At 44.9% G+C, this 18,901-nt stretch overlaps 2 protein-coding genes across 16 annotated transcripts in view; one reads left to right on the forward strand and one right to left on the reverse strand.

The window, feature by feature from the left end:
* Positions 1-2: 2 nt before the first annotated feature.
* On the reverse strand, positions 3-13,924 carry CCDC40 (coiled-coil domain 40 molecular ruler complex subunit). Of its 5 annotated transcripts, XM_080398411.1 has the most exons (20): positions 13,786-13,924; positions 13,374-13,499; positions 12,542-12,655; positions 11,903-12,071; positions 11,547-11,701; positions 10,964-11,047; positions 10,656-10,875; positions 9,662-9,819; positions 8,709-8,831; positions 8,203-8,324; positions 7,216-7,459; positions 6,926-7,108; positions 5,377-5,622; positions 4,408-4,621; positions 3,659-3,828; positions 3,444-3,535; positions 2,752-2,872; positions 1,901-2,089; positions 1,492-1,650; positions 3-876 (listed from the first exon to the last, which is right to left on the reverse strand). In XM_080398411.1, the coding sequence occupies exons 2-20, from the start codon at positions 13,470-13,472 to the stop codon at positions 631-633; spliced, it is 3,108 nt and encodes a 1,035-aa protein (XP_080254537.1). In that variant the 5' UTR covers positions 13,473-13,499; positions 13,786-13,924; the 3' UTR covers positions 3-630. The 5 variants fall into 5 exon arrangements, with proteins under 5 accessions (XP_080254537.1, XP_080254539.1, XP_080254538.1 ...); XM_080398413.1 differs by lacking the exon at positions 12,542-12,655; XM_080398412.1 differs by lacking the exon at positions 13,786-13,924 and having other exon boundaries at positions 13,374-13,774.
* TBC1D16 (TBC1 domain family member 16) overlaps positions 13,910-18,901 on the forward strand; it is a 33,681-nt gene continuing 28,689 nt past the window's right edge. For 4 of the 11 annotated variants that reach the window (XM_080398482.1, XM_080398483.1, XM_080398493.1 and 1 more), the window contains exon 1: positions 13,910-14,047. The gene's annotated coding sequence lies outside the window, so the exon portion shown is untranslated. Of the gene's footprint in view, positions 14,048-14,080; positions 14,323-18,901 lie in introns of those variants that run through there. The other 7 variants (XM_080398491.1, XM_080398486.1, XM_080398488.1 and 4 more) reach the window with 4 other exon arrangements.

Raw genomic sequence — 18,901 nt, forward strand, 5'->3', positions numbered from 1 at the left:
CGCCGCGGCCGCCGGCACGGCCACCCCCGCCCCGGGCCGGGCCCGCTGCCACCTGCGGACACGGGCTGCGGGCCGGTGCGTGCGCGTGTACCGGTGTGCACACGTGTACCGGAGCGTGTGCGTGTACCTGTACATATACATGTAGTGTGTGTGTTATGTATGTATGTATAGTGCATGTCTGTGTTATATAGCATGTATATAGAGAGTGTGTCTCATATGTATGTGTAGAGCTTGTATGTTTTATATATATAGTGCGTAACAGTGTTTTTTATATACACAGTGTATTATATATACAGTGTGTTTACATATATATTGTGTGTTATATATTGTGTATATAATATATATAGTATATGTAACATATAGTGGGATATATTATATATAGATTTTTATCTATTAATATCCATTACAGCTATATAATTTATATGTTAAAATATTCACATTATAAATATATTTATGTATTTATGTGATATATAAAATATGTTCATGTGATATATATAAAATACATTTTTGTGATAAATATATATAAAATACATTTGTATGGTAAATATTATACTCTACACATTTATTTTTTTATGTTTATTTACCAAGCCTGCAGCCCCAGAGCAAGTGCAGGCGGGTGTCTGTGTCTTGTCAGGCTTCCTGGGGGCCCAGCCGGGATTCCAAGCAGTGAGCGAGCCACTGGAGCGCCCCGTGGTGCTGAGGATGTTCCTGCTGGACCTGGTGGACGATGGCACGGATCGTCTGGAGCCGGGCCTGCAGCTGCCGCTGCTTGTCTTGCAGGGCTTGCTCAGTGCGGCACAGGGGCACGTACTTCCCTTCCTTCAGCGCCTGCAGATGCTTCTGGCGCGTCTGTAAGGCCACAAGCTCCAAAAGGTTCTGAGGAGAGCAACAACGGGAATTGGTTTGGCAGCAGACTGCACACAGAAAAGGACTAAGTACCTGTGACACAAATCACATTGATTTCTAACTGTCACACTGTGGAACAGAAGGGCTTCTTAAGGACAGTGCTATGACATCCCCATAACGACAGCCAAACAGCATCTCCATCTGAGCTCACAGAACTCTGCACATCAAAGAAACACCCATACATACAGGGCAACCCTTGCTAGGGCAGAGTTTCACCGACTTCAAAACTTCCCCAGGGGTCATTCAAGACCCTGAGCTGGCTCTCAAATTTGTAACATACGTAGGAGTAGCCAGCTCGCGCTCACAAAAGATAGTTGTTAGTAGATATTTTCAAGATACAATGTCCTTCAGGCTGATGTTCCTAGGTGAATGCTGCCTCACGCGAGTGCAGCTGCAGAATCAATTTAGGGCCACTATGAGCCCTCAAAATGTGCTCAGTAAGCATAAAGTGTTTCTAAAATTACATGCCAAGCATGCCCGGTTCAGGACGGTGGCAACACAGAGACAGGGAGCTGGCAACGGAAGAAAGCAGCAGGTTCCATGTTCCATTTGGCTCGTGTGCTGCAAGGAAGCGGATGCGCTCACCCATCGTTTCTTGTTCCGAAGACATTCTGCATCTGAATCAAGGCCATGGCACTCCGCCTGCAGCCTGCACAGTTCTTGCTGCTTTTCTGAGAAGGCGGCACTAAGGGACGCTTGGGTGCTCTCCAGCTCCCGGATGGTTTCACTGCAGCCTTGAGCATTCTAGTAAATGGAAGAAAAGGAAATGGCAGATTCTGGATCTTCAGTTCAGCTGCATTCCCAGCCATACTCCCAGGATTCTTTTTTTTTTAAAAAAAAAAAAAAAATGAATTTCCAAAACCTATCCCCTGTGTGGTACTGTACCTGTGCAGGCACAGTGTGTACCGACATCCCACACTAATTGCTCACCGGTGCTAATTACAAGGCAAATACAGGTTATGTGAATTCTTGCAGCCCTGCTTTACTTGCTCACCTTCTGGGTTTCACTGATCTTCTTTTTCAGCTCCTGTTTCTTGCGGTGGAAGTCGCTCTTCACGATACGTTTCTTATCTGTTTTGTTCTGACCCTCTCCACGAATCACTATCGCCTCTCTACGAGAAACAGATGCCTCCATATCACGAATCATCTTCTCCTGCTGCTTCATCAGCTGGCCATAGCGAACCTGCCATTTGTCAAGATACAAAATAGGCTGAAAATAATGTTTACAAGTGGTACCTAACTGAAATCTGTGTGGTACGTTCCATCAACATAAACCAGAAACATGTGACATGTGAGCACTGGCAAGCCAAACTAGCTCCAAATCCAAATGTAGTTTGCCCTGTGCAGATCTGACAGCCAGAGGGCTGGAGTATCAACTCATCTAAAATAATTTTCAAAATGTTTCACTGGAACTCATTAGCAATAGCAAAAGCAGAAGAGCAAAAGCATCCTGAGAATGAAAATGAAGAGTTGCTTTGCCAGAAGATAGAAAGACTTCCCTAACCATTTATTAAGATGATGCAATATTTAGCAATCAACGTTTCTTTGCTTATAAATTGGGGTCATAGAACAAGGTGGCAGACATACTACATTTTAAATAGGTTTCTCAGGTGTATCTAGATGCTGCTGCAGCCTATTACACAGCATGCACATGGAACACAAAGTGCATGCGTGCTGGATGTATTTCATTCAATCTAGCTGCAGGGTGGTAAGATTTCCAATACTGCTATGGCCTCAAAGATACTACTTCTCCAGCCTGTTTCTCATCTCCTGCCTCAAGTTTCAGCAACTCCAAATCTGAATAAATTGTGTGCAGCTCCTCAGTCCTCTTTCCCAGTGCCTTACTTGCATCCTGTGAATCTCTCTTCTCATGGCTGGCATTTCGCCTTGCCCTGTCTCAGAATCCACCACTGCACGCATCTCTCTTGTCAGCTGGATCTTTTTCTCCCATAGCTTGATTTGATGCCTTCAATGACAGAAAGGGAAAGCAATGTCTTTGTAAACAACAGAAAGGATGCTCTGTACATCAGTGTACCAAGATCAACTCTGAACACAGAGCTGAATGGTTTGGCAGCAACGAAAGATTTGCAAACGGGACATGTAAAAGGGCAGCAACAGAGCAGCATGAAATCGGGCAGGAAGCTCGGCAATTTAGAAAATGGCATGATGACTGTAAATACAGGCATGCCTAGTCTGACAGGGGGCTGATGGACCCCAATTAATTGCCCAGTGTGGCACACTGGCTCTGAGTTCCTGGCAGAAGAGATAGCATGCAGATCTTGGCAACATCCAGCATAAGCAAGCATGCTGGGATTGTTAAAGCCAAAATCCTCTCGGCTCTTGCTCATTCCAGGGACAGCTAAAGCCGCTTTCAGTTTCTGCATTTCAAAAATTCATTAAACTCATCTTCTCCAAGGACAGAAGCACATCTGCTGGTGCTGGTTCAGTCTGATGACTGGAGAAGAAAGGCAACATGGACACATTAATATTAAAGTTCAAAGACTGTGGCACAAAGCAAGAATCTCTCTGGTACCTACTCTGCTTCCAACAGGCTGTTCAGGAGTCTTTCCTTCTCCTCAGTCAGTTGACTGTGCCTGTCCTGCATCTCAACTAATTCTTTTTCTGCTGCCTAGATTTGGGAAGTGTGAAACAATACAAGACTGTCAGACTGAGAAAGTTTTACAGGGTCACTATTTGCCTCTGATCTGCATGGGAGATCAAGACCTGGAAATGAGATGTCAAGCCTCTATACCTTGAGAGAGCGTACAAACTCATTCTCTGCAATAATGTTGCCATACTGCAGCTCCTCACAGCTGCTGTTTTTCTTGTTGATCAACACATTCAACTTCATCAAGTCATTTGACATGTTCTTCATGTGACGTTCAATCTCTTTCTGTTCTTTAGTTTCCTGCTGAATTTCATCTACAGGTTAACGTAAAAAAAAAAAAAAAAAAGTCTTAAAACAGAAAAAAAAAGTCTTACCGTTCCCCATGAACACTGGGTGGAATACAGGCAAGGCGTGACAAACTGCTATTAGACCAGACAACACTGTGTGCGGAGCCACCTGTGTCCCACATACCCAGCCAAAACATTTTTCCACAAGCCCAAAAATCAAATAAGGTTTTGAAGGAGACTTCTGTGGAAAAGAATTAATTTTAGCCAAGGAAAGTGCTATCATTGGTGGGGACATTTACCTACAAACTACCTGCAAACTTTATTTAAGAAGTATAATAGGTGACGCAGTCACTTAGCATTCAACTGTGTCAGTTGAGACAGCAGGATCAATCCTTATAGGAAATAACAACACACAAAACAGCAGAAGGTGCCTGGCTCTTAGCCCCACAGTGCAGTGCTGAGGTTGTTTGCATTATTGGTCACATATGTAGGAGCACTGAGGGCATTCTTTGGTGAAGGTCTAGCATTACCTGTCTGTAAGCCTTCACTCACTTTTTCCTCCATTCACAGATTAACATTTTAAGAAAGAGTTAGGGAATTACTTACTTTCAGTGCGCACCTTCTTCTGCTGCATTATTGTGATCTGTTTCTTTAACATGTCCAATGAGGCTATTTGTTCCTCCCGTTCATGTGTTAACTTGACCAGCTCTTTCTGCTGATTGAGCCAGGACTTCTGTAATGTCATCACCTCAGAATCATATTCTTCTATCTGCTTGGTCAGCTTATGGATCAAGATTTCCAATGGTCCAAATTCTTGCCCCTGTATGAGGGCAAGGTTTGAGATAAATCAGGCAGAAGCTGCTGGAGCACTTGTTTATAGCATCACTGCAGAAGGCTGGTCCAACTGCTGAGATGCCTACTAAATACTTCAGCTATACTGTTATTTTGTCAGTTACTTTCTGCCTCCATTCCCCATGAGTTGGATGGGACTAATCATTCCTGACCTCACAGGAATAAATGCAGCAGAAGCCCGGATGGTTCTCGGACACTGTGACAGAAGGCCTGCCTCAGCTCTTATAACAGGTACATCCGGACACTCAAAAGCGTGCGCTGTAGTACTCGTTTTCACACTGCTACCTGTAAAGGTCTTATGGCTCACTGTGCCAGGGACAGATCACGGTATCATCTGAGCAGGGCCAACCATCAAGTGACGGAAGTCACTCTGCCTGCTCCATTCTCCCCTCATCAGTCTTTGCAGATTTTATAACGAGATTCTATTTACTCCCAGAGTATTGATGTCACGCAACATTTTCATCGGGTGCAGACAACTCCCTGCAGAAATCTGTGCTAGGCACACCCTCATTTCACAACTCCCAAATGCCAATTCCTCTTTGCATGCATTAAGAACTGTTTGACAAACGTAAACATTTACATTAACTAGTGCAGCTTTTAAATCACAATACCGATGCCTGAAAGTTTTAACTCTCTGATGCTTCTGCAGTTACATTTATCAAGGATATCTGTGGTCACCACAAAGAAGAAAATCAAATTTGGGGCAAACATAAAAGTACATACCCCTTGCTGAGAAAGAATCATCTCCAACCTTTTGTTGTACTGGCTGATGATCCCTTGCTTGTTCTCAGACAGGAGACTGCACTTTGCAATCTCACTTTCCCTGCAGCTGATCAAATCACAGATATTTTTTACTTCCTCATCCAGCTCACAGAGTGTTTTTTGGAGAATTGTCAGCCTGCAGTTGGTATGAGTTGCATCCAGAATAACCTGGGCCATATCATTCTCAACTTTGGAAAAACGCACCTCCTAGGAGTATCAACAGACAGAAAACAAATTACTGTCACCAGTAGCAAGTCATTGATTTGTAATGCCCATTAATCAAAGCACAGGAATCAGGGGATTTAGATTCTACTCTCAGGTCTGTAGCACACAAGCTGTAAGCAAGCTCCTTACCCTCTCTGTACCTTTGTTTCTCCATCTATTGACAGGAGATAGCAATATTTACCTCTGCCATAGGCTGTTGAAAAGCATTAAGGAGCTTAAATATCCCAAAACCCTGTAAGAGACCATACTCACCACTTTGCAATTACTTTCCCTGCCCAGATATCTCTAGTTGTCTGGCTAACAGTAGTAGGACATTACTTTATTGTACTTTCTCCACCATACCTGACAAACACATCCCTCACCTAACAACACCTGTACTAGCCAGAAAGCACGGGCATGCCTTTTTGTTTGAGTGCAGTGTGAATGCAACCCGGTCATTTTCAAGAGCCTGTCTGCTACTTCTGCGCAGCCTGGACCACACTGTGAGAGGTTACAATTTGGTCTTTTCCAAGTCCATAGTCTCTGCGCTATATTCAACACAGATACTAATAGGAGTCAACATGAAATATCCACTTGTTTGTGTATCTGTTGGGAAGGAGGGTGAAGGGGCCTTTCTCACAATGGAAGCCAGTACTGGAAGTCCTCCAGTTACTTAAGATATGCCCTTGATTTAAAAAAGCTGGGGCAGGCTGAAGTAACTCACAGAAATACAGAGGTGTGAGTGTGTTGTGTCAGTTCCAGCCCACACAACTTGGTATGATAAATACTATGCTGAACCTTCTAGTTTTTCTATCTGTACCAGTTATACACTCCCAAAGAGAGCAGCTTATCATGCCATTAAGATCTGTGGGTCTGGTTTGACTGTTCCTTGGATTGTAATCCTTACTTAGGAACAGAGAGCATGCCTGTATCATGTTTCGTGATGGAGTATAGAGATACAAGTTAATGTGGAATATAGAAGTACCACCTATCTACTGTCTTCCTCTAATACCGAAGAACTGGTAATACTTTATAGTAAATACTCCTATGATTTATCATTCTGCTGTATTTTATTAATAAATAAAGAATAGTATGTTATGTGACAGGCCTTTTTGGCCAAACTCTCTCACATATACCAGAATCCTGCAATAGGATCGCTAGAAGAAACAAATTGGAGTCACAAACCCAACAGACCTTCAGTTGCAGAACCAAAAACCAGGATGAAGACACTGACAAAACACACTTGAGAAACACTTCTCCAGGTGGTTTCCTTCCCCTGTCCTCCCAAATAGAAGAGACACTATACCAGATCTGTTTTTCTCTTGTGAAGTTTTGCAGTCAGCTGTGAGAAGTACTTTGTAGCTTTGCTGGACATCATCTGGTCCCGAAGCTTTACCAAGATTTCATTCTCCATCTGTTCTTTGACATCAGTTGCTTTCTCTATATCTTTACTGATGGATAACAATTCATCCAGATGAGTAGCTTGATCCTAAGAAATATGGAAGACAGAGACAGGATCACTACAACTGTTTGAGGAGGGGTATTAAATACCCATGTCCAATTCAAAAAGATTCTTCTTTCATGGAGTCTTCTCACCATCTTGCTCCTATTGAGGGCCTGCTCTGTCTCATGGAGAACGCGACTATAGGTGCTACATTCAACCTTCAAGGCCTCCTGCCTTGAAAGGCACTGGGCAATCAGTTTCTTTGTTGTGTTGGCATTGCTCTGTGAACGGTTCAGGATGGTGACAAGCAACTCATTCTTCTCCTCCTCTTTCCTGATGAACTTTCTGCAGGCATGGATGTCTGTTTCTAGCAGCTCGAGGTCATGTTTGTACTTACTAGAGAGGCAAAGAGGATGGAAAATCATCACAGGGATTGATATGTGTGCTGAATGGTCATCTACAAATTCCCCTTTTCAAACATGCTATTGCAGCAACAACAGTCAAGAAGGAAGATCTTTATAAATGCTAGTCTGTTGTGACAGTGCCGAGTCATCAGAAGATGGATGGAGACATTAAGATTTAAAAGGAAAGGTATGTAGGAAAATTAATTCCTTCTTTCAGTCCTATTCCTACCCCCCAGTCTTACCAGAATGCCACCATATAAAAGCATATTGTTTGTTCTCGGAGAATCAGTCAAGCTTTAAGACTCCAGACCAAGTAAACATTTCCTTTGGCAACAATAGGAAGGTCTTCCTGAAGATTTCTAAAGGCATCATAAAAACCCTAACCGAAAGTGACAGATAAATCCTCCTTGATGTCTAACTTTTTGTATTGAGAGATGCTGCAAAGGTGAAGGAACTCTTTTAAAGGAATAAAAAATGAATAGAATAACTCTAAACAGCTTTAAAAACTTCACACATTTTCAGGGAGAGTTGTGTTTCAGATAAAGGAAAACAGTAACAAAGAACTGTGCTTCTTATCTTTTAACCTTATTATGTGCTTTAGAGCAGCAAACTTGTTCTGCCTGACGTATCCTGCACATACAGTGATAAACTTGACAGAAGACATACTGCTCCTTTAAGAATTCCTCCTATCCAAATTATTCGAGGTCTCTCCTGGGACTGTTTCAGATACTGTACCTCAGCAACTCTTGTGTGGCAACATAGGCTTCATCTCTTTGCTTCATTCCAGCCAAGCTACTATTCCACTGGTTCATCAGTCGCTTTTTCTCCATGTTAATAGCCTGTGCTTCCATACGAGCCTAGGGAAGAGAGAGTTGGTAGAGAGGATGAATCTACACTGTGTTGAAAACCCAAATACCTGTTACAATGCAGTATTTTTTTCTGTTCATAATATGCTGGGCAGGAACAGCTTCAACTAACAGCTGTCTGGTTTATTGTCACACCAGACTACAGAGCATAGGTCTGCAAGAAAAAAAAAATACTGAGAAGGTGGGGTTTACAAGCAGTTCTTAAGGACAAAGGGAAAAGAAAAGAGGAAGAAAAAAAAGTTGTCTTCATTTCCCCAAACAGGAACAAACTGTAGAATTCTGGCCTACATTGTACATACCACGTGAGCATGAGCCAAAGGGGTCAGTCCCTCCAGGGGGAAATATTAACCAGCAGCAAAAAAAGCACCCTCCTACCTCATTTACCGCTTGCCGAATTACTTTTGTGTCCTCTGCCTGGGCCACAAACTGAGCTTCAAACAGAACAATCTGTTCTTGTAGTTCACAGGCTTTTCTTGTTAAGTGGTCCAATAGAAGATCCTAAAGAGTCAGAGCCAAACAGTTCAGGATGAGTAATATAATCTCAGTCTTAACCAACTACACTCCACCAGAATAACATAGGCTAGAAAAGGAATTAAATTGGCAACTGGGTTAGATTTGATTCCTACTGAAACTTTTCCATTAGTATAAAAATGGCTCATAAATGCAGCAGTGACAACTTTCAAGAGAGTGAAACCTTCTTTGCTGATTTTTTTATTATTCCATTTGCAGTAGTAAATTGATACTTTTGATCTGAAGCAGCAGTCATTCCTGTCAGCACAGATTATATTGCGCCACCTCTCCAGCTGCTGGGAATCTTAATCATTTAATGTTTTAAAATCCATTGTTAAAAAACATTTAAATCTATCTAATTTCAACTGTTTGCATGCAATTCTGCATTAACAATAATCAGTCTGGGCCCTGCTGCAAGCAGAAGGCAGCAGAGGGAGCTCCAGCACATTTTCCAAGTTCGTTGTTCATCCTAAAACTCATTGTGACTCAGAATAATTTTCCAAGACTTGAACATATGATACCTCTTCACTAAATACCTTTCTGCCCCCACACCCCCCTTTTATTGAGTGAAGAGTGATTTTCTATTAAAAGGCTTGTCAAAAACCTTTGGGTACTACATGCCACTATCTTGGTGATGGGGATCCTTCTAATTTTTCGAAAAAACCTGTGGGTTCCCACCTCCCCAGTTATTTGGGATAAATGTCCTCACACATCTTCTATGACTCAGTCACTATAGCCTTCCTTCTGACAAGGCAGCACATCCTCCAAGACTCACTGCTGTCATCTGCATTTATTTTAAAGAAGGCAGTACTTGATACCTGTTTTTTCTTCTCCACCTCAGCCTGGACCTTCTCTGCCTCAGCCTTCTTTGTTGACCGTTTCATTAGTAAAATATTATGACGCATATCCTGGTCCATATTCTGCATGTAGAAGAGACGCAAGGCGAGGTTTTCAACCTGGGTCTGCATTGCAGACACTGGGGAGGCAGGAGGAAAAATATTTACAGAGAAGTATGTTTGTAGGATACACTTTAAACAGAGATAAAAAAGAAAGAAATACAGAAACACCCAAAGCAAAAACTGCACACCTACCAGATAAATCAGCCCTCCCTGAAATAAGAATTTACATCAGCTTTGGAGTACAGCTCCACAAGCAAAGCTAAAAATCTTGGTAAGCAATTCCTCGATTCCCAGCACACGGAATCCCAGGAAATCAAAGAAGATGCCTCAGGAGGCTATGTATCCACTCCTCTGCCCCAAAACAGAACTGTCTCTTTCTCAATCTGCTGAATGCTTCTCTAATTTTTTAATAAGCTGCAGAAACTTTCTAAACAATTTATTTTAATGCTTAGCTCTCCTTGCCATTGTAATTGTTTTACTGTTTCCTGCCCAGATGCCTGCAACAAAAATAATTAATCAAGTTCATTTCTTTGGCTGGAATGGGCTGCCACATGGCTAGTGCTGTCATATTCCTGGATGCCCCTGATGACCTACAGCCTTTTCAGTCTCATCACACCCTGGCAGAGATGCAACAGAGCGACGGGAATTTTCCTCCTGCTAAGTCACAGAACAGCCTATGTGACAGAACAGTTTTAATCCTAAAGACCTTCTAAGAAAAGTACAGCATTTCAACATGGTCTTAGAAACAATAGAAATGATATGGCAACCAGGAATATCTGTGAAACTTTTTGATGAGTGCATTATTCCAGATTAATTTTACTGTGACTTTCAATCCAATGCTTGACTTACATTCAAATTCATTTCTCCACATAGTACTAGAATTAGGAAATATTGCAAGAACTGCCTCAGTCACCTTTCTTGCATTCATCATCTCTGTTCTGACACATTTTCTTATAAGTAAGCCTGAGGCCTTCCAGTTCCTCTTCCAGCTGCAGACGCGCTGTGGCCATCTGAGAACAGCGGTCACGGCTCTTCTCCAGTTCCATCTGCAGATGGGCCAGCTGCTGCTGTTCTCCATAAAGAATCACCCCAAGCTCTTCCCTCTGTACTTTGCTCTTCTTCACTGCTGTCCTCTGCAAAAACAAGAGAAATTCAGCCATTTCACTTCAGCTTGGACAGGGATGGGCTGCTGTGGGAAGGCAAAGAAAGAATGACATGTACCAGTTCCTGAAGCTCTAGGCTCACTTCTTCTATCTGCTTAGTAAGGTAATTCTTCAGAGTAGCCTGGAATCTTCTCATCAGAGGCTGTAAAGAAGTATGACATTGATAAACTTTAGCATATTTGTGTAAATAAATTATGAAGAAATTTTACTGCTACTCAGTGGGAGTAATTAAATAAAGCATCTTATTTTCTGCCATAGACACTCACTAGAGCAAGTGAGAAGCATTATACAGTCGGTATTTGTTGACATCAAAAAGTGACTACTGAGAATATCTGAAAGTCAGAAACATATCAGAAGAGCTACATCTGAGAACCCATACGCTCACTCTTGCTGCAAGTACTTCTCTTTCAGGAGTACTGAAGAGTATCAGATTTACCCACTACATTGCTCACTTCTGAACCTGCAACTTCAGGGTTAATACTGAGGCAGTAGACACAGTCAGAAGTTAGTACTTTCACAGAAGCGATTTTTAAGCATGTAGTTTTAGCACACAGCTAAGCCACTGCTTACAATTTACCTCACACATTTTATACAAATAAAAATATCAAGTCTGCGAAGGACAAGGTTTGAGGGCTTCTCACATGTTCTGGATCCAAGACAACCAGTTCTGTTTTTTCTACGGTTTCCTCACTTCTGCTTATTTCGTCTTCCTCAGCTCCATGCTGCTGGCACTCCTTTTTCTTTCTTTCGTCACCATTCTCACTAGTAAACTGACGGAGTTGCTCAAAGGCAGACTCTGAATAGAGAGAAATGGGTTTTCCAATGTTACCTGGACACCACTACCACCACCACCCAAAAAAGGGAAAAGATAAAGGCTTAGGTTTCACAGTATTATGCCTCCAGTTGCATTAACAATGATCAGAAAGGGAGAAAACTAGAAACTGTGCTTGACAGATGGTATCAAGTATTGTACTGTTAGTAAGGAACTGAATGATACCTGACTCTGTGCAGCTGCTCAACTCCACTGACACTGCAGATGCCTGCAGAGGAGCTCCTGAAGGAAGGGAAGGGTTTCCTCTGTCTGCTATCGGCTGCTCCATGTCACCCAGTTCAGGAGGACATCTGTCAAACTCTACTTTGTCTGAGAAAGTCTCAGGAGATTTTTCCTGAAAGATAAAATCCATCACCTGAAACAGCTTTTCAATCTAACCCTATTTGCACCTAAAAGTCTGCTTATTTTTGTCATCATGAGACATGAAAAATGCAAAGAACAAAAAACAAGAGGGTCTTCTCAAATTAGTGCACAAATACACTGCCAAAGTTGTGTCACTCTTGATTAAAAAAAAACACTTTACACATATACAGCACAACAAAGGAATCTCTCCAGTTTTGGCAGAGCTTTTGTATACTTCGTGATTGACCAGTTAGCTCCTCTCTATTCCAGTTCTGATTGGGTTTGTGTTTGCAGTAATAAAACTGCACCAGGAGAATATTAAATTACAAATACTGGTCATACGTTCTGTGAATAAGATTATATATATTGTTACAGTGCCTCACTTCTGCAGAGAACATTAAGTTACAAATACTGGTCATATGTTCTGTGAATACGATTATATATATTGTTACAGTGCCTCACTTCTGCAGAGCCAACAAACAGCTCTGTAGCTCCACAGATCTCTCTTTCTGCTTGGTCTTCCAGAGGAACGGACTCTTCCTCTTTGTTGTTGTTCCCATTCTCTGCTTCTATTGCCTAGTATACAATGCAGGTGAAAAGCAGAATAGCAGGGTTATAACAGGTTGTGGGGTTTGCTTAACAACAGGTTGTGGGGTTTGCTTAATGTTAACACTACAGTATTGTAACAAGTACTTTTTGTCACAGGTTTAATTTAGAAGTTCAATCTCATTCGCAAAAATGGTCACTCAGCTAGTGTTAAGACAGAAAGATCCTGACAAAAATTCTACAAACCACTTCTAATTTCACATTTCTAGCTCACATCTATTAAAAAAAAAAAAAAAAAAAGCCCTTAGGGATTTATTAAAGAAAGTCTTCCAGCTTGCACTACATGTAGCCAAATTATTCTCCTCTTCCTTTTTATAAAGACATTGTTTTAACCCATATCATCATTTGCCAAATTCAAGTATTGTGCAGTACCAATGGAAGAAGAAAACTTAACACCAACAAACCTCAAAAAAAGAGCCCAAGTATGCACATCTATGAAATGTGGACAGCTTTCTTTTTAATGCGTCTACAGCAGAAATACGCTAAGAACAGAGAGAGAAACTCATACTTCAAGATGCTGCTGACACAACAGTAACTAGATTTACTTTTTAGTGACTTTTTTTATAGGCAGGGCAAGACTGCAATAATTGTTTGCTTTTCTTCCTATTGAAACTGCTTCCATGAAGAGGTAGATCTGTAAGGAACGCATGGGAACACGCTGCCCTGTAAACGTTTCAAAGGAAATCACCTCCATAGCAAGATGCGGCGGAACTCTGATTACATCCCACTTAGTGGAGACGAATTCCACCTCGGATCCCTCTGCCGCGGCACCAGGGGCCTCCTCCATGGGGCTGAGGCTGGGGCTGGCCTATGCCTACAAACAGAGCACCCTGCGGGGGAAAGAGTCAGCAGCAGCCCGGCATCTCGGGCCCGCCGCCAGCAGGCCGCCCCTCCGCCGGGGGCTGGGCACAGGCAGCCAGGGAGCGGGCAGGCCGCGGGGCCGGGCGGTATCGGGCAGGGAGGTACCGGGCCGCGGGGCCGGGTCAGGCGGTACCGGGCCGCGAGGCCGGGCGGTACTGTGCAGGGAGGTACCGGGCCGGACGGTACCAGGCCAGGCGGTACCGGGCCGCAGGGCAGGGCCTGCCCAGACCCGCACTCACCCGCCGCCGGCAGCACCACCTTTCTGTTGCCAGGCGACGTGTCAACACGTGGTCACGTGAGAGCTGTGGACCGCACCACCTCACCCCGCGGAGGGGGATTGGGGCCGCACCATCTCAGCCCGTGGGGGAGGCGGGGGACAGCGCGCTCTGGCCGCCCTACCCCGGGCCACACTACCTCAGCCCGCCGCTGCCCGCTGGGCCCAGGCGAGACCCGCGGCGTCCCGGCCGCCATGGCCGCGCCTGCCCCGGTGCGGGGCAGCAGGTAACGGCGCCGGAGGCCGGGCGGGGCGTGCTGGTGGCGGAGGGGGGGCTGTCCCCCTTCGCCCTTCCCTCACGGAGGCCGCCCTGAGGCGGCTGCCGGGCAGCCGCGGGTCACGGCGGCGGCGGCGGCAGGCGGGGCCGCCGGGCGGGCACACCCCCACCGGGCCGGGCCGAGCCGGGGGAGTGGGGCGGCGGCAGCGGCAGCGGAGCCCGGTGGGGGTGATGGCTGGGGGCCCGCCCGGGGCTGGGCCGCTCAGCCGGGACAAGTTTCCCTAGGTTCGTCTTTGCCGGTAAAAGCGGCGGGGCCGCGGGGGACGTTGCTGGGTACGGGCGTGTTGAGCGGCGTGTAACGGCGGGGCCGGGCTGGGCTTCTGCGCGGCGGGGGGCGGCAGCGGGGCCCCGGCTGCCCCTGGCAGCGGCTGCCCCAGCCCACCCGGGCCCACTGCTCGCCACGCGTGGGGCTGGCACCCGGTTTCGTGCCTGGTGAGGAGGCACCCGGTGCTCTGCACGGCGCCCTGGCGCTTCGTGCATTTTTATTTTATTTATCCCGTTCTTTGTCCTCCATTCCCGCGCTCCCCCGCCGCCGCTGCCCCGGGCCCACCAGAGCCCGGCGGGGGGGCGGCCGGGGTGCTGCCCCCTGGCCGGCTCGGGGCGGGCAGGTAGCGGAATGCAAAGGAGTTCCCAGACTTTATCCTCTGCTGTTTTGGAGTGGCTTCGTACCACTTGGGGTATTTTAACGATTTCCTTGCTTTAAGGGAGGCGGTCTCTCCAATTACCCCAGTACCTACCCCTTCACTCACTTGCTTCTGTTATCAGCAGAGATGTGAAGATGGATGGTCGGGATCCTTGGCAATTATTTATGTATGGCCTTCAGGCACTCCAGGGCAGGGATTACACGGTGATATATTGCTCTAGGTGTTGCTGACACTCTGTAAAATAACTCTGCTTCTTCCTCTCGGAGGTCTGCCGTCTTTTCAGTTCTCAGGCTGGTAGCTTGACTCGCAAAGGTATTATGTTCTTTAGTTGCCACTCTGAATAGGAAGTAATAAAGCTGAAAGATCTTTTAAGAGAAAACAGTAGAAATGTTAAGACCAGAACAGCTCAGGGTAAAGACCTCAGGCCTGCTGCTTCTTTTGTAGAGGCCTTCTCTAAGTTTGTAGGCTTAGAGGGGTTCATTCTTGTTCTGATGATAAATTGGCTAAAAACAGAGAAGTCTCTGAAAGCTGCTTTTCTGACCCTGCATTGTATTTCCTGAATATCTTGGTTTGTTTTGTATGTCTCGCTGCCTGGTTGGTGTAAAGCTGGAGAGCTGGGATGGGGCAGTGTGTTGCTTTCTCTGTTTGGCATACAAGAAGGGAGGGCAGCACAGTCCTGCCTGTGGCAGGGTGAAAAGGAGACCGTTTCAATGTGTCAGAGATGCGTGGTTTGATGTCTGTCGTATTAAGAAAAGACTTTGTAATTACTTTATCAATTCAGCCTTGAAACCAGGTTCCTGAGATTTTCAGCTGCTGATATTTAGGAATCTAGTACTGTGAGTGTTATCAGGCCACAGTTACAGGATGCTGGGAAAAAAAAAGCCATTAAAACATTACCTACTGCACAAACACAGCAGTTAAGTAATATGAAATGAAGTTTAATCTTAGGATGGAGGAACACGTGGCACAAATAATAATTTCTCAGCACCAAACTGTGTGCTGTGGTTTGACTCTTAATGCTAGAGAGGTGGTAAGCTTTTTATTTGCTTTTTTATGCCTAAGCAGGTGTGGCTGGGAGCAGCAGGCAGCATTTCATTTCCCTTTTTTTCTCTGAGTCACAAACTTGCAGTATTTAGTCTGCTGTCCCTTTTTTACCTTTTCAGCTGAGATGCATCTGAGTGAAATCTGTTCCACTGAAGTGACTGGAATTGGGATTGTGTGAGTGTCAGGATTTTGCTGGTGACTGCTGTTACTTTTCCTTTACTCTGTACTCAGCGGGCCGCTGCTGCACCAGCAGGTCAGCAATGAAAGACTTTTTGGTGACCTACATAATTCTCCCCATGAAATGGGATGACTTCAGAATGGCTCCCTATGGTAAACTTTTTTCCTTGATTTGGCTAGGTCATATTAAATAGCTCCAGCTAATAGCTAGTAGTTTTGAAAGCTTCCCCCACCCCCCAATGTAGCAGTATGGCAATACAAAGGGAAGGTTGTTACAAGGGCTCTCATGTATATATAGAGAAGTATAGATCAAGTGAGTGACTAACTGAGAGTTGCACAGAAAATCCAGTCAGAAGACTGGAAAGAAGCTGCAAGTTCTGACTCCTGGGCTCCTGTACTTGGTCTCTGGTCGCTCTGCCTTCCAGCAAACTGTAACCTATGCTTGAGCTACCAGAGATGCAAACCTGGTATTTTTTTTTCCCAAGGGGAGGAAGAGGCAGGAACTTCTGCAATATTTGAGCCCTTCCCAGCGCAGTGACTTTAGTTCTTAAATATGTGAAGTCAAAATTAAGTTATTAAGGGCAAAAAAGAAAAAAAGCCTATGGAGTTTTTCTTCCTTAAGCTATTTCATGCTTAAATTTGGTGCTGTTGTTTGACAGCTTGTGTTTCTCTTCTGTGCCCAGACATGCTGTAGGTCTCATGTTTCAAGAGCCAACTTACTTTGCTTATAAAGCTATTAAACTCTTGCACAGCAAATTTGCCCTCGGAGCCACAAGACCCACTGCCAGGCACAAAGTGCTCAGCAGTGTGACTTGTCGGCTGCAGCCAACCCAAAGCACAAGCTGTCATATGCCTCTATAGATTAAACTTATTTGTGAGAGAAGCCTTGTTGCCTTGCATGCTCACAAACTGCTCCAGTGTCAGCGTGTGCTGTGCAGACCAGGAGTAACGTGCTGGAGCCTGGGTCAGCCCATGCAGGAGCCCTGCATTGCCCTCCTGCGCCAGAATACAGGAACCTTGTGCAACCGGAGGCAGCAACATTTGGTCCAGCAGCATCTGCCAAGGTGAGGGTGCAATCTGCCAAGCCAAACAGGATTTTGTTGATCGGTTTGTGAGAAGGGGAAGGGCATTTCTAAGGGAGGCGAGCAGCCGGTGTTACTTGAGATGCTGCTGGCTGGAACTGGTCAGGCTCTTGTGAAGATTTCTTGGGGTGATTTCAGGAGTTGGCTCCCCAGCACGTTAGTGAGATCTTGTGTAGCTGAGAAGTGCTGGCATTGACTGGGAGAGCAGCCAGGGGCTGCGTGAACAGACTCGGTAGCTGTAGCAGAGATTTTTAGTGGCGACAGTTGATGTGTGGGAGAAGAAAATGTATGTGTGCTTAATAAATATTGGCACTCGGCAAGAGCTTATCAGCTAATTCAGTGCTTCAGCTTGTGGAGAGCTGGGTTGTCTCTGCCACATTGATTAGAATCCCTTCAGATCAGGGGATAAATAGAAAATTAATATGAAAAATACTTTTTTTTTTTTTTTTGAATGGTGCTAATTTAATGCTGCCTTAGCCATAGGACAGTTCCCACCTGTCTTCCAAAGCTCACACAAGAGGCAACAGCAATATCTGCTTCCCCTGGTGACCCAGGCCCCATGGACTGTGCATGCAGATGTTGTCCCACATAGACAAGGGCTGAGAATAGAGCAAACCCTGCAAATTTGGTCTCCTTGTTATTTGCTGATTTGTGTTGTATGAACTCCTGTCTTTTAGGAAGGAAAGGCACATTCACAAGCCGTTTCAGAGACTTTGGGGGTTGTATAGGTAGACTAGATGACCTTTGGAGGTCCAGGCCATCATTTGGTCCTAGCTGGGACTGACTGCCTATCTATTTCTGTGGTCTGGCTTTGAAACCCCTCAGTGATGGAAATGGCTTCTTCAGGTTGCCCTGTCCTGGTAGACCATTGTCCTTGCTATTAGATTGACTAAACTAGTTAATGCTTGCCACAGTTTAACTGCCTTACCACTTCTGCTGTCCTCCATTGACAGCTCTTCCTTTTTATGGCAATAATAGTTCCCATGTACAAAGACTTTTAATACATTTCCGTTTCTTTAATCTTCCCTTGGCAATCTCTTTCCACACTCCAGATCACTCTTGTCATTCTCTCTGAAAATGTCCAGTGACTTGCATCTGTTTTTCTTTTAATTCTGCAAAGCTACACAGAATTCCCTAGCCTGTGGCAATGGTGAAATACTTGATTTGAGTCTTGCTGGTGATACTTACATATCCCAGTATATTTGGCTACTTGTTTGCGGCTTTGTGGTGGTTTCTGGTTTCTGATGCATAGGTCTTCTGCAAAACAAATGCAACAGACTAGATTTCTGTGCTGACAGGGCACCATATTTTTCACCTTATGTCTTTTGTTTTGTTTCCTCTTCCCAGCCTGTGTGTGCATGTGTGTATCTGCTGCACTTTCCACCTGCACACCAAGGTAGTGCTGAAGCAACAGGTGTTCTGCAGGATCAAAGCAATATTTCCCTTTAAATTCCTCTGCTTTCCAGGGAGCAGCTTTTGATCTTTACCTGTTGCTTTGTTCTTTCTGTGCTGTGTAAAAGCTAATTATAAGTTGCCTCTGTTGGCAGACAAGTCCTGCACCTCTGCCCAAGTTCCTGAGAGCCCCTGGAGAGCTGCAGTAGAACATCACACAAGCTCTTGTTCCATACATGCATCTCCATCTGCTGTCCTTAATAGGAAAAGCTCACCTGTGTTTTCTGAGGAAGCATTACCCAGTTAACAGCAGCAACTAGCTGGTACCACTTTCCTTCTGTGTGAGGGCTACAAAGATGATGGGGGGACTGAAACATGTCCCTCACAAGGGAAGGTTGAGAGAGCTGGGTCTGTTTAGCTGGAGAAGGGAGCACTGAGAGAGGATCTTACCAATGTATACAGATA

This window comes from Falco punctatus (assembly GCF_963210335.1).
Source record: "Falco punctatus genome assembly, chromosome: 1".
Taxonomy (NCBI): Eukaryota; Metazoa; Chordata; class Aves; order Falconiformes; family Falconidae; genus Falco; species Falco punctatus.

Coding starts and splice junctions, on each gene's coding strand:
- CCDC40 (XM_080398411.1), bottom strand. CDS start 13,472: ATGGAGGAGGCCCCTGGTGCCGCGGCAGAGGGATCCGAGGTGGAATTC. Junction 12,656..13,373: donor CGCCGCATCTTGCTATGGAG/GTGATTTCCTTT, acceptor ATTGTATACTAG/GCAATAGAAGCAGAGAATGG. Junction 2,873..3,443: donor AACAGCCTGTTGGAAGCAGA/GTAGGTACCAGA, acceptor CTGTCATTGAAG/GCATCAAATCAAGCTATGGG.